Source organism: Tympanuchus pallidicinctus, unplaced genomic scaffold (genome assembly GCF_026119805.1).
Source record: "Tympanuchus pallidicinctus isolate F22 unplaced genomic scaffold, pur_lepc_1.0 scaffold16, whole genome shotgun sequence".
In the NCBI taxonomy this organism is placed as follows: Eukaryota; Metazoa; Chordata; class Aves; order Galliformes; family Phasianidae; genus Tympanuchus; species Tympanuchus pallidicinctus.
Window position 1 is genome coordinate 15,277,613 of NW_026294679.1, and position 15,079 is coordinate 15,292,691.

At 38.6% G+C, this 15,079-nt stretch overlaps 1 protein-coding gene across 7 annotated transcripts in view; it reads left to right on the forward strand.

Annotated features, from left to right (window-relative positions):
• PLCE1 (phospholipase C epsilon 1) overlaps window positions 1–15,079 on the forward strand; it is a 149,645-nt gene that overhangs the window by 125,990 nt on the left and 8,576 nt on the right. For 4 of the 7 annotated variants that reach the window (XM_052677947.1, XM_052677951.1, XM_052677948.1 and 1 more), the window contains 12 exons: window positions 199–315; window positions 397–555; window positions 709–832; window positions 3,504–3,545; window positions 4,323–4,447; window positions 5,122–5,239; window positions 10,080–10,211; window positions 11,372–11,662; window positions 12,343–12,506; window positions 13,396–13,657; window positions 14,489–14,607; window positions 14,950–15,078. In XM_052677947.1, coding sequence (XP_052533907.1) covers window positions 199–315; window positions 397–555; window positions 709–832; window positions 3,504–3,545; window positions 4,323–4,447; window positions 5,122–5,239; window positions 10,080–10,211; window positions 11,372–11,662; window positions 12,343–12,506; window positions 13,396–13,657; window positions 14,489–14,607; window positions 14,950–15,078 — 1,782 coding nt within the window. The remainder of the gene's footprint in view (window positions 1–198; window positions 316–396; window positions 556–708; window positions 833–3,503; window positions 3,546–4,322; window positions 4,448–5,121; window positions 5,240–10,079; window positions 10,212–11,371; window positions 11,663–12,342; window positions 12,507–13,395; window positions 13,658–14,488; window positions 14,608–14,949; window position 15,079) is intronic. The other 3 variants (XM_052677950.1, XM_052677952.1, XM_052677949.1) reach the window with 2 other exon arrangements.

Below are 15,079 nucleotides of genomic sequence, written 5' to 3' on the forward strand. Positions count from 1 at the left end.
TTTAATGTGTCAGTGTAAATCTAAGTAACTGTTATCAGTTCTTTTATAAAGAGATGCTAGGCTGATCTGTAGGGGCTTGTTATGGAAACAAAGTATGGATTCTTTCTTCTTAGGGAAAACAGATGCCTATCAACTGAAATAAGCTAACTGAATGCTGCAAAATAATCATGTTCTTTCAATGACTCTTCTTTCTCATAGGAGGTAGTTGAAGCCATTGATCGCAATGCATTTATCACCTCTGACATGCCAATTATCATATCCATAGAAAACCACTGTTCCTTACCTCAGCAGCGCAAGATGGCTGAAATTTTCAAGGTGGGCCATAAATTGCAGTAAATTAATCCAAGGACTTGTCTTGGGATTCTTCCATAATATACCTCATTCTCAATATTTCAGAATGTATTTGGAGATAAGCTGGTGACCAAGTTTTTATTTGAGAGTGACTTTTCTGACGACCCCATGCTTCCTTCACCTGACCAACTGAAAAGAAAAATCCTGCTTAAAAATAAGAAGCTCAAAGCCCATCAAACACCAGTGGATATATTGAAACAGAAGGTATAGTCCTTCCTGAATAGCAAGCAGTGGGACTTAACTACAGCTAGAAGTAATTCATTTACGTTGTGTACTTTTATGTAAGATGCAATCAGTGAAGAAAACTATTACTAAAAGTACCTTCTAGTAATTTAATAAGTGGTTCTATTGTGATAGGCTCACCAGCTGGCGCATATGCAAGCACAGGCTAGCAATGGTGCTAGCAACCCTACACCTGCCAATGAAGAGGAAGAAGATGAAGAGGATGAGTATGACTATGACTATGAATCTCTCTCTGATGGTAAGAATATCTATTTCTTTCTTACAGTGCTGCTGTTAGGGAACTGTAGCAATAAGATGTGTAAATATTATTCTGGTTCAGGAATGATAAAGATAAGTTGATCTCACCTTGTTGGAGGAAGATATACTAAATGTCCTCATCGGCACTTTAGTGTGGTGTAGAGGGCACAAGTGTTAAATCCAAACATTTGATGTTTTAACTGTGCAACATATTCTAAATTTTAGTCGTTATGGGTTATTTTTATATTTATCATTAATTATGAAAAAAATGATTACCTTCACAGTTTACTCTATTTACATTCAACAATATTGTCTTTCCTAAGGAGCTGAGACACCTGAAAGCTCAAAGTTCATAACAGACTAAATCCTTCATCTGCCTGTCTTAATCTAAAATGGCATCTTAAGGAATCTTCATCTAAGATGCAGATTCTCCAAAACCCCATATTGTTTCTTTCTAATTCCAGATACCCCTGAAATATCTATTTTAGTTCAATTTTTTTAATTTCATATTCATTATTTTTTGTTATTTTGATAATTTGCCAAGAATATATTGATGTAGATCATAGTGCATTTGAAAGATGAGACAATAGCAATAGCTGGAAGTCATATCAAGCTCTAGTTAAGTGCTCCAGCTTTGTTAGATATCTCCAGAAATGGGTCATAAAGCTGATTAAGGTACAAAAATTTACACATGTACTTCAGTGTAGATAAATGCACGGTAATAAATACACGGGAAAAAAGTAAAACTTGCTTATGTGACTCAAAGCTCTACACTCTCTGCAACCGTTTGGGAGATGTTAAAAGTTGTTATAGGTTTTCTGAAATTCTCAGGTAGGTGTATGGTGACAGCCAAAAAAGCCTATAAAATAGTGTAGATCCAAAAAGATGATTATCAGGAACTGAAAACAAAGCATCTTTTTGCTGTTTTATAAAACCTCTTTGTTCCACAGCTTGAGTTCTTATTCCTGAAGGAATAAATTAGAGATTAGGGGAACCAACAAACTAAGTGGAATGGGCAGTGGCTCTGTGGGAATGTGAAAAAGCTGAAATTTTTCAGTTGGTGGAGAAGAGGGCTTAGGGCTGATTTGAAGAATATTTACTAAATGATTAATTGAAGAATAAAAGGAAGCACAGGACTGTTGCAAGGTTTAAGAGGCTCTCAATAGAACAAGTAAATCAGTCTAAAACAGGTAAAAGAAAGTATTCTTATGCAGCTGGTAGTAAACAGTGGGAATTTGCTGCCACAGGAAATTGTGGAGACAAACAATATCAGCAGATCCGAAAAAGGATTGAACAAACCATGGACAGGGTTTTAATCAAAAGTTGTAGCTAGAAACATGTGGCCCAACATTTAGCAGTTGTGGATGTTAGGATGGTTCAAGGGAAATGGACCATGCCTAGTGCTCTCTTCATACATAATACAGTATATTCTGCTGCTACTGCCAGAAACAGAATACTGTGCTAGATGGGCTATTGGTCTGAAACAGCTGAGCACATTCTCCTGGCTGAATTGTAAAATCACTTAAGGATTTCACTTACTGAATCCTTAAGCCTAATGTGTACCTGCTTAAGTTCTAGGTGTCATGTTCAGGGAAGGTGTGAGGCTTAAGCACACACTCTGCAATACAGGACCTTCTTCTGGTTGGTCTCTTATTTGCATTACTTCCTTCTGTGCTGAATTTTTTAAAAAGGAAAAATAAATAAATAAATAAATAAATAGATGCTGGATCTGAGTGTTACTGCTTGCAGGGCAGCAGTATTGTTCATGCTAATAGAACATTTATGAATCATAGAATCATAGAATTGTTTGAGTTGGAAGGGACCCTTTAAAGGCCATCTGGTCCAACTCCTTTAGAATAAACAGGGACATCCACAGCTTGATCAGGTGCTCAGAGCCCTGTCCAGGCGGATCCTGAGTGTCCCCAAGGATGGGACATCTACCACCTCTCTGGGCAATCTGTTCCTGTGCCTCACCACCCTTATTGCAGAGAACTTCTTCCTTATGTCCAATCTAAATCTCCCCTCTTTTATTTTGAAAGCACTTCCCCTTGTCCTATCACAACAGATCCTCATAAAGAGTCTGTCCTTTCTTACAGTCCCCCTTTAGACACTGAAAGACCACTATCAGGTCTCTGAGGAGCCTTATCTTCTTCAGAGGCTATGAGGCTAGTTCTGGTGCTGCCTTCAGTTGTGTTTTGCTAGAAAGTTGGTCTAGCTGGCTATCATCAGTATTCTCCTTGTATGGAGCAGGGTGGGGAAAGCATAGATAAAATTGCTGTGAAAAACTGAGATTGCTGTTAGCAAGTTTGTCAGGAAAATATTGTTAGCTGACTGCAGTAAGTGATGGGTTAGCAGTGTTAGTTAAGAGAAGATTTGAGAAATCTGAAGGTAACGAGAGTTAGTCACAGCTCACAATACATGAATACTGAGACATGTTTACTGCCTTATTACAACTATTCTTTGGGATTTTTACGTATGCGGTTATTTTGGCAAAACTAATCTAGGTAACAGTCCATAAACCTTCTAGAAATTTTTGTTTTGATTTTCCTCACTGATACATTAGGTTTGTGTCAGGCTAATAGTTTTACAACTGACACTTAATTTTCATTTCTCTGGCTGTAAATCTTAATTTCCTTTACTCTTATTCCCCTTCTGACTCCGTTTCCCTGTAGCAGATGTCCTTAATGCTTCTCCTGCTCCTAACAGCCAGGAAGGTAAAGGCCGTTTGGTTGAGCATTTTAACTGCATGAAATCAGCACTGCATCACCAGCCTGTTAAAAACAACCATGTAAATATATGGTTTTTACCTCGTAGTAAAACTACAATCAGATTCTTTTATATGACATTGTTAACTGTCAGGAAATGTTAGAGGACTGCATGTGCGACACTGGTTATGCAAAGAAAGAGTATGGTGAAAGCATCAGGGGTATCAGGAATAAATAAAACCATTCCTTTTGTGACAGTTTCAATATTTTGATCCAGAAAGACCAATTAGGAAGTGTAATTGTAATATTCTCTGAGAAATACACAGCTTTGAAGAGGAATTTTATCGCTGTAAAAAATATTTGTGTACAGTGAATGCAAGGAGAGAAAAGGCAAAACTCTCTGTACAAAGATACATGTTTGGTGTGGCTAATTGTGTTTGGACATGAGCAATTCTTTCTTACTCAGGGGTATTCCTTGTTGTCACATGGCAAGCTTGAAGAATTAATATAAATCCATGAAATGATTTTGTTTTGAGCATTTTCTGAGCACAAAAGGATGGGCTTTAAAGAAGTGCAATATATTAACCAAAGCTCAGCATTAAAATTTTCAAGTAGAAAGCTACTACTAAAATAAAAGAGAATGCTTTGACCAGTAAATGCATCATTCTGGCATCTGGTTATTCAGATAAAATTCATGGCATTATCCACAACCACTGTTAGTTCACATTAAATTTCCAGTTGAAATTTTTTTGGCTCTATGTTTATTAAAATCCCATTGATTTTTAGATAACATTCTTGACGACCGACCTGAGAATAAATTATCAAGTGATAAACTGCAGTTTGAATATAATGAAGAGACTGCCAAAAGAATAAAGAAGGCTGACTGTGCTACTTACAGTAATAAAGGAAAGGTAGTTCTGCTTTTTCCCCTTTCTTCTCAGCCACACTTTGATACATAACCAGCTTCAAAAGGATTTGCACTGCTTAGGTAACTGAGACATCAGATGGTAAATGTATTTAATGGAAACAGATAGAAAGCGTGGAAACACACCAGAGAAGATGTATGAATTAAATAGAATATTCTGTATGCTGGTCAAGTAAAGTCTTTAGAGGTTATTGGATGCGCAGGTTGGCTGAAAATTATAACTGTTGGTGCTGTCTGTGAAAGGTGTAATCACAGCTAAATCTGTAGGGTTACTGGAGTGCCCAATACCAATAGGCAATTTCATCTCAGTCTTCAACATCTTTTTTATCGAAATAACTTAATTTATTGTTTTATGATGTCGAATAACTACATTTGTTTTCATTAAGTCATCAGACACCGAAAGCACTGCACTGATGTGTAGTTTCTCCTGAACACAAGTGTTTTTGTAAAAATTTGTAGAACCGACTCTAACGGATGTCTTTGCACACTCTCCCTCTTTCAGTGACAGATATTGGCGCATAAGCCAGAGATCTGTTAGGCAAAGACAGCAACCCACATTGAAAGAATGAGATTAATTATTTTAAGGACATAAGTAAGATATACTAGAGTACTTTCATATTCAGTAATTTTGTTATTTATGTTATTGGAATTGTCACTTAGGTTTACGACATGGAACTGGGAGAAGAATTCTATCTTCCACAAAACAAGAAGGAAAGCCGACAGATAGCCCCAGAGCTATCAGATCTTGTCATTTACTGTCAAGCTGTGAAGTTCCCGGGTACGTAGACTTCTGTTTTATTACCTTAAACTTTCTGTTTCTTTGAAATACTGTGTTGATGTTTTGAATTGGTCAGTACAAGCATCTTCACATTTAAGAAGCTGAGGACCTTTTTCTTGATGATTTGTTAGTCTATTTAATCAAAGTTTTATACATAAATCCATCATGGGAAAGCATATTGCTTACAAAATTGAAATCTCCCGGTCTTCACAACTTAGGCAACTGCTTCTTTATTTCAGGAGGGGTGAAACAAAGCTTTGTCATAACAACTCTGAATTTCCATGTTAAAAAAACACAAAACTCGGAAGGAAAATATTTCTGAAACTTTCCAGGAAGACCTTGTCACATTTCTTAAAGTGATCCCATTTTACAGTGTTTCATTTTTACCTGCAGCCTCCATTTTCATTTCTTTCCTAAGTGCAGAGGAGGGGAGCCATTTGTGGGGGTAATGCTGAAAGCTCAAAGGTTCTGAAATCACTTACTTTTTCCAGCATCTGGGCTGGTAATTCAGGAAGAAGAAGAACAAAATGGCCCTTTCATGGGGTGGGTGAGGATAGCTGAATGCACGTTCACTCACACATTCCTTATGGAAAGGGTTAAGAAAATAAGGTTTTATTTGTATAGCAAGAGAAAAGAGAGGAACTGGAGAGTAGACCACTGATAGTTACTGGTTTGTTGAATCATAGATTCTATAAAACATGAAGTTTGGTATATTTTGGCTCATACTTTTTTGTACATAAATTCTTTTAAATCGAGATTTTATTGTTTACTGATATGTTTAATGTTTTGAATGAAATATCTACTTTTTAATGGAATGGTTCTGTGTGGAAAAGTTAGCAATTCTGCCAAATCATGACCTTATGTAAATAGAACTATAATCAGATTAGGGAAGCTAGCCAAACATAAAATAGTGTCAAATAGGCAAGATAAACATGCTGAAAAATGGAGAGGCATTCCATTATTATCTTTTATAAGTGCAAGAATTGTAGGTGTTACTTGTAACAATAATAACTCCTAAAAATTCAAATTTGATACTCATTACAGAAATCTCCAACCTTTCAAATAAAATATTTTCTTTTAAAGAATGATATTTAAGATTAAGCAGAGGTAATTTAAGTTGTTCCAAACATTCTGACACTCAAAGAAGTTATGGTGATCTGTGATATCTTTATAATGTTTTAGGTTTTTTCAGTTAGAAAAGAAATGCTTTCCCTATGAGATTTCCTCTTCTTGTTTTAAAGGCACGTGAATGGAATAATCAGGAAAAATAAGTTCCATTCACAGATGAACATATGAAGCTATATAAGTTAGTTTTCCAACAAACTCATGTATTTTTTCCTCCTTTGAGACAAATACTGCCTTCTCTGCAACACATGTAGACATCGTGACCACTGTACTGCTGACTGCTCATCTGGAGGTCACAGATGTGGTACATGTCACTGTTCTGCTGTTCTATCTCCATATTGTCCGTTACTGACAGCAAGACTGGTAGATCCATGATTATGTAGTTCTGTTGACTAATTTTCTTCCCCAACTCAGAAAATGTGAGACTTTTGGAGATAGTAAGGGAATAGTCAGTGGCTGATAATAATGTGAATACTTCATTTTTTCTGCCACCATGTACTTCTATTCTGTGTTCACAATTGTGTCTCTGAAGGTCGCTCATTGATTGTGACTATAAAACAAGACAACAAGACAAGGACCATTCTCTTCATTTAGCCTTGCCTACTGAGTAACACAGACTTTCAGCCAGCTTCTTGATTGAAACAGAATTCATCTTGTAGAGAGAAAATACGTTTATTTTTCATTAAACCTCTGGTAAGGAGGTACCCACCACTGTTCTTGTTGTGCCAGTGGTATTTGACCCTTATGGTCCTTATTTCACTTCAGTTTCAGTCTGTTGGATATCACTGTAGCATCATCTACGAGAATGAAGGTTTGTTCTTTTAGGTCACCAAAGGCAGTGAAGCATACTGAGCAGAATGCTACTATAACTCACTCGCACTTGACCTGTTGGCTTGGTGCTGAGGATCCTCATACAATGAGTAAGGAAAGTTAAGTGCATAAAAACAGGATCAGCACAACCAAGTGCATTGAGCAAGAAGGCACTTAAGCAAAACATCGTAAAATTCAGTTACCAGCTCCACTGTACCAGGCTATCTACCAGTATGGTATAAGTAAGTTTAATAGAAATTAAGATTAATTTAAAAAAAAAAATAAAAAATTAGTACCCAAAAGAAGTACTGTTAATTATTTTCAGGGTCTGCAAACCTGCCGCTGATCAGAAAGAAGTACATGGTGAGGCAGTTAACAGTTGCAGTTTGACCTGTTATTCCAGCATGTTTAGAATAAGAAAGATGGGAGTTTGCTGCCTTCAGGATTCAAACTCTCAAAGTGGTAAAGCAATAAGCTAATGTCTAATGAGAGCCTGGCACTAAATTATCTAACCTAAAGGATATGGTGCAGTGGTTGAGAGGAGATATGAAAGATTTGTGCTGTCCTTTTTTGTACTGGGGAGCCCAGAACTGGACACAGTACTCCAGATGAGTACTGTGTCCAGTTCTGGGCTCCCCAGTACAAAAAAGACAAGGATCTCTTGGAAAGAGTCCAGCGGAGGGCCACGAAGATGGTGAAGGGCCTGGAGCATCTCTCCTATGAGGAAAGGCTGAGGGAACTGGGTATGTTCAGCCCTGAGAAAAGGAGACTGAGAGGGGACCTGATCCAGGTCTGTAAATATCTAAGGTATGGGGGGCAGAATGGCGAGGCCAGACTGTTTTCAGTGGTGAGTGGAGACAGGACAAGGGGAAACGGCTGGAAACTGCAGCATAGGAAGTTCTGCACAAACATGTGCAAGAACTTCTTTACAGTGAGGGTGACGGAGCACTGGAACAGGCTGCCCAGGGAGGTGGTGGAGTCTCCTTCTCTGGAGATGTTCAAGACCTGCCTGGATGCCTACCTGTGCGACCTGCTGTAGGGAACCTGCTTTGGCAGGGGGTTGGACTCGATGATCTCTGGAGGTCCCTTCCAACCCCTACAATTCTGTGATTCTGTGATTCCTTCTGGTAGAATGGTGGGCTGTAAGCTGGTCCTGCTTAGACCACAGAGTTGGACGAGATGACTTTCTGGTCCTTTCCAACCTCCATTATTCTGTGAATTTATGATTCTATGTATAGGTGATGCTGTATTTTGGAGCTCAGTTTAAATTGGAATGAAATATGGAGCTCGCCTCTGGGAGAAGGTCTATCACTTGCAAAGCATGCCCATGGGAAAGACTAAAAAGAAAACTCCCGGCTGCAGTCTACCCTGTGGCCATCACATATGGTTCAGCTAACCTTGATGTTTTGCATTGCGGTCTCTGGTGATTTATGAGGTTAGTCTGTTTCCTCAGTGACTGTCTCCACAACAGGATTTTGAAACCTGGATCTTGCTTGCCAAATCCATTTGATCCATTGAAAACTCGGATTAAATCATTCTGGAAGCACATAGTGCATAACTCCTTGTTCTTTTTAGTCACTTCATATTCCTTGATCTCAGCTTCTACCATCTTCTATTGTTTATGTGTATGCTTTGGCCCAAAGAGACAGTAAGTCTCCAGCACTGAAAACATTTATGCATGTACTAAATTTTACTAACCCAAGGCAGTTACATTGAAACTATCAGCATAATTTTACAAACTACATGTAGACATGCTGTAAAGATTGAGACCTGAAAATTTACAGCTCTGGACTTGACTTCAGCAGAACCAAGACCAATGCATTCTCTTTGTGATTTATATTTGTAGATGAAACATTGGTATATAGCCAGTCTTTAGGCAGGTGTGAATTGATGGGAGAACATGAAGGTTGTTTTCTGAGTCACCATTAGGCAAATAATAGTGTACTTGTTTTGTTATATTTTATATCACAAGTACAGCATGGATCTCTAAGCATCCCTCAGCTCCTTGTTGTGTGTTTGTGTGTGTGTCAGAATGAGCATCATACATTTAGATTTAGATTTTAATTATGGTCTGCCATGAGCTCTCTCGAAGTCAGCAGAAAGAAAATGATCTCAAGGGGAGTGCAGTCTGTTTACTTCACTGGGTTTTCAATTATGATTTTAATGATTATTTTGCTTGAATGCATATACTTGAATAATAGCTATAATAGAGCTTTCCAGCTCCACTTCTAGTACGTATTGGCCGTAAAATGCCTAATGGATTTCACACACCTACCACATTTCTCGTCACAGAAATACAAATTCTAAACAGAAGATAACTCCAAAAACACCTTGAAGTTAAACTGTTCAAACAACAGCACTTAGAGCTTTTCCATTACATTGTATCTTTAAATAATATTGTGTATTTATTTAATTGTATAGGTACCATATCCTAGACAAATCCTATAATGTTCAATACTGTATGGCTTTTTTGCTTCTGTAGAAAGGATATATATTTTTTAATTTCTGTTGGGATGAATATATTGAAATCATTATTGCAGAATTTTTTAGTATTAATTAGGATTACTTTGTAATTTGGGACAGAGTCAGTACTTTCCTCAAGTCAAAAAGTAAAACGAGGAAAAGTTGTATCCCTGAGATATGTCTGTACATCTGTATTGCTTCATATATGTTCTATAAACATTATGTATATAAACATATATACTATATGCTTATATAGTATGTAAAGGTACATATATATATCTAAGGACGTTAAAATTAAATGATGGAGAAAAACACACAGCTTGCCCTGTGTACTATATTACAGGAGTATTCGTGGCTCAAAAATTATGTGAAATATGATGGAAAATGTCATGCCCTCTTGGTCATGTTTTTTGGCTCATTTATGTTACATTTATGGGAACAGGCTTATCAACTCTAAACCCATCTGGCTCTAGCAGAGGAAAAGAAAGAAAAAGCAGGAAGTCCATTTTTGGCAACAATCCTGGTAGACTGAGCCCTGGGGAGTCAGCTGCTCTTGCCAAAGCATCTGGAAAAGGTAAAGTTAGCATCTTTCAGCAGTCACGTGAAATGGCTGTACCAGACCAAGTTGTTAAAGATCAAATACTTAACAATGTGTGAGATACTGAACTTTGGAGTGGTTTTTTGTTATTGCAGCAGCTATGACAGTAACACTGTTACAAAAAGTGTTGAGTGCATAGTAGTGGAATGTGAGAACAGAAAAATAAAGACCCTAATTTATAAGCAATTCAAAATCAACACACTTTTAAAGTGAAATGTCTTAAAGTTTATATTCTAGAAGATACAAATTAATATATTTTTAAGTTCAAATAGAAGGCAGAACTATTATGCTGGATCCTGAAAAGGAGTTTTAGTGTCTGTAGTAAGACTTCATTGTCAAAATACAGCCAAATCCTAATGTGTGATGGCACAAACTCCTGAGTTACACCTTGAAAATACTTTGACTCCACAGGAGCTTCAATTTGTGAAGTTGGGAATTGTACTCTTGCATGTGAGCAGATGTAAAGAAATACACAGGAAAGTACAGAAAAAGCCCTGGAGCAGGGATGATTCCAGATCCCTGCCTTTCAGTACAGTGCTGTTGACAGAAAGTTGTACCCTTTCTTACACTCATTTTCTGACTCTTGCTATTCTTCCAGCGCAAATGCCTGGCTGAGCAAACACAGTTAGTTCCCTCCCAGAAGCTAGTGATCAAAAAATGAAGAACTCCAGTGTCCAATTCTTAAGTATTTTGCTGCATTTGTCCCGTAACTCTTATGGCACTCTGTAGACTGCCTGTTCAGAGACTAAGCAGATAGCTTTCAATCTTGCCTCTCTTCCTAATGTAAAATGTATGAATGAGAAGAATGGCACAGTGTATCCCAGAAGGCCCTACAGCTGGGTGAGCATGTGAGAGTTTGTGATGCAAATCTATAGATACCAACACTACAGCCATGAGTTTGGATTTTAGTACCCTAAGTACTAAATCATAGTGTCATTCCAGCACTTAAACGTTATGTTTCTTCTCATGAAGCTTTCTTACTCTATAAGGAATTTGATGTTTATACTGAATGGTATAATTTTCCAGGATCATCTTTTTTCTAACCATGGTACAGACACATGATTCACTAGAAAACACCGGATTCTTGGAGTCTCTGGATCTGCAGCCATGACTTGAGGGTACTGTTTGCTTTCCAGGTCCTTTTGATGTGATGCGGCAGACGTGGGAAGACCCTTCCTCTCCTTACAACTCTCCAGCTTCTCTCAGTGCTATTATAAGGACGCCCAAGTGCTACCACATCTCCTCCCTGAACGAGAACGCTGCCAAGCGGCTGTGCCGGCGGTACTCCCAGAAGCTGATCCAGCACACCACCTGCCAGCTCCTGCGGACGTACCCTGCTGCCACGCGCATCGACTCCTCCAATCCCCATCCACTCATCTTCTGGCTCCATGGCGTGCAACTCGTGGCTCTTAACTACCAGACAGACGGTATGAGTCAGGAATACGCAATTCTATGATTCTGTGATTCTAATTTTTATGCATTTTACACATGAATTAAGTCCTTAAACTATGAAATAGCATTTGACCTGATTGACAGTGGCAATCTAATCTTTAAGAGCAGCAATCCTTGGGTTTAGGAGCTTCTATGCCGATGCAGGCAGATCTGTCTTCCAATGCCACAGAAGCGCCTGGCCCAGCAACAACTTCAGGCGTCTGTTATCTTCTGTAATTTCAAGTATAAGAATGTACTGAACTGTTTCTAGTAGAAGTGCTGGTTGCTAGTTAATTATTGCTCAAACTTTTTTTTTCTCTACTATATTGTATTCCCTCACCTTTTCAAAGGAGGGGTCATCAGCTAAACAGCTGATGCTTTTTCATTCTACAGTTCATGGCAGTTATCTGGACACTTCTCACAGAATACATATGCAGGTCCTACAGTTGGATGAAGACATTAGAAAAAGAAAGAAGAGAATGAACTAATAGTTTTGTATAATTGAGTATTGGATAAATTGGGTACATAAACTACGGCTTTCTCTGAAAACCAATCCTGAATTGATTGTACAGAACTAAAATTCAAAACCAGATACTTAAAGCATGTCATTGTCTTGCAGTTCTTTTTTCTACTGTACCACAGCTTTGTCTCAGTGCTGGCTGCCTTACTTTCACAGATCTTCCCCTGCAACTCAATGCAGCAATGTTTGAGGCGAATGGTGGCTGTGGATATGTTCTGAAACCTCCTGTTCTATGGGATAAGAATTGCTCAATGTACCAGCAGTTTTGTCCATTAGAAAGAGATCTTGATAATAAGGAACCAGCTATATATTCTTTAACAGTAAGTACATTAGAAGAGAATTTTATGCAGCTGGATAGACAAATAGGCAATGTTTGACTGCACTCTTAAGCCAGCATTAGTCAGGCTTTTGTGTGAACATTTAATTATTGTATCTATTTCTGAAGGATAATTAACTAAAAGAAATCGGAAAGAGAAGAATCAAACGGTCATCTTCATTTCATTGACTGCTTTGTAACCTTAGTTGCTTTCTCTGTTTTCTTCACAACCTTTGTCAAAATCCAGTCTTGAAAACATCTTTTCTGCCATTGCACAACTGTGTGTACTTACATATAGGGCCAGGATGTTTCAGGTCTGTGAACATGTGAGAGGCTACACAAAAAGTCATTATGAAAAACCGTACTGAATATTTGAACAGTTATTTTCAAATAAGTCATATAATCAGATGTATTATTCTTGGATTGGTGGCAAAAAATGGTATTCCCTTCAGGAAATGTTGCATAAAACTCAGGTTCATAAGAACCAAAGGACTCTCAGCCAGGGTGAATGCAGACCTAATGCTTCTGTTGTGTGCATCAAAGCAAGGCAGAGGTCAGTGCCATCACCGCAGAGTAACTGAGAAGAAAATTTGATCCCTTTTGACTGTGTTACTGGGACATTCCTTCTGGATTAACTTTCAAATGCCTCAAGTGGTTGCACTCATGATATGCAGTATATTTTTTTCAGAGGAAAGATATTGTAGCAATGGCATGTGGGGTTTAAGCAGTGCTGAAGTTAGAGCCCTGGAAATGAAAAAAGTAGGGGGGCACTGAAATTAAATCCACCGGTTAGGAAACCACACTTGGGGCTGTGATGGAAAACAATGTTTAGCTCAGAATTGTGGCAGATAAGAATAACTGCTAATTCACACATCTGTACTCCTCGGCTTCAGATCGTGTCTGGGCAGAACGTGTGCCCCAGCAACAGTACAGGAAGTCCCTGCATCGAAATCGATGTGCTCGGGATGCCCCTGGACAGCTGCCATTTCCGGACCAAACCCATTCATCGCAACACGCTCAACCCAATGTGGAACGAGCAGTTTCTTTTCCGGGTTCATTTTGAAGATTTGGTCTTTCTTCGGTTTGCAGTTGTTGAAAATAACAGTTCAGCTATAACGGCTCAGAGAATCATTCCACTGAAAGCTCTGAAAAGAGGTAAAATGGTCTGTAGTAACATCTTATGCCAAAATCGTTCATCGGATTCCTGGACTGAATCCTGCTGGAGGGATATTTTTAATCAGCTGGTTGCGTTCTTCGGGAGGAGACAGGGAACAAATACCAGGCAGCATGCTTTACCCCAGCAGTGGGATGCTGGTCTGATGCTCCCGTGGAGCTGGCAGCTGCCCCAGGGGCTTGACTCAGCTCAGGACTTGCTGCTCCCTTAGGAAGACCAGAATGGTTTCTCTCCATTGTTTGCCCTCTGCCAAAGAAACTGCTCTAACTAGTGATCACTGAGGCAGAGGTGAATCCTCCGCACTGTCCATAGAAGATATGAAATAAAGGTGAACAAAGGCGAGTGAAAATCTAAGCAGCACTAGTAATTCTGTGACACCTGGGCAGGGAGTTTCCATGATGCCAACAGCTCTTCAGCAGGATGGTAGACATAGTTCTGAGTTTACTTCATGCCTCTGTAATACAACAGGACAGTCTTAGCATAGGAGGATATGTGGCCACAAATATATACACATTTCCCTGTGAGACTGTCTTTGCTTCATTTATATGCTAATATTTATTAGCTTTTTCATTTATGAATAGATTGAACATTACAGCAGTGTAAGGGTAGACAGCTATATTTGTCATTCAAACTTCACAGCATTTGGATTACACTGTTTTGCAGACAAGAGTATCAATGCAGTATTTTTCCAGTGCTGTAAATTCTGTAGATAAAGCAATTAGATAAAAATGCAGCAAATCTGAGTTTTCAGTTTGTGAGACTTTTGTCCTACAGTGTGGTAAAGTACTTAGGAAAAGCTGTTTTCTCTTTAGGCTATAGACATGTCCAGCTCCATAACCTGCACAATGAGGCACTGGAAATCTCTAGTTTGTTCATAAACAGTCGGAGGATGGAAGAAAGTCCCTCTGGAAATACTGTGCCTGCATCTATAGTAAGTTAATTATTTTTTGTGAATGCTATGTATTTTTATCTTAATGTCTGCTACGGTCTTGAGACTTCTATGAACAGACGCTCAAAGATATTTGACCTAAACCTGCACATTTTTTTAGAAGTGCCCCAGTGGATAATTCTTCTGGGTGACAGTGGAAGTAAGTAGGGTTATCCCACTGGAACTGTGGGAGGATAAAGCTTTATTTATTTATTTATTTTAAATTCTTTGTTCTGTAATGTAAAAGCCATGCCTTAGCTGGATAGCTTTGCTTGGTTGAGTTCTTTACAACTTGTCTACATTTTAATGCAACCTAAAGCATTCAGTAACCTATTCTCTGAACAGTTGTTTAGTTCAGGTGAAAGGAAAGCCTCTGTGCCTTACAAAGTGACAATCCATGGAATTCCAGGCCCGGAGCCCTTCACTGTTTTTAACATCAGTGGAGGGACCACGGCTGCACAGCTTCTCCATCAGG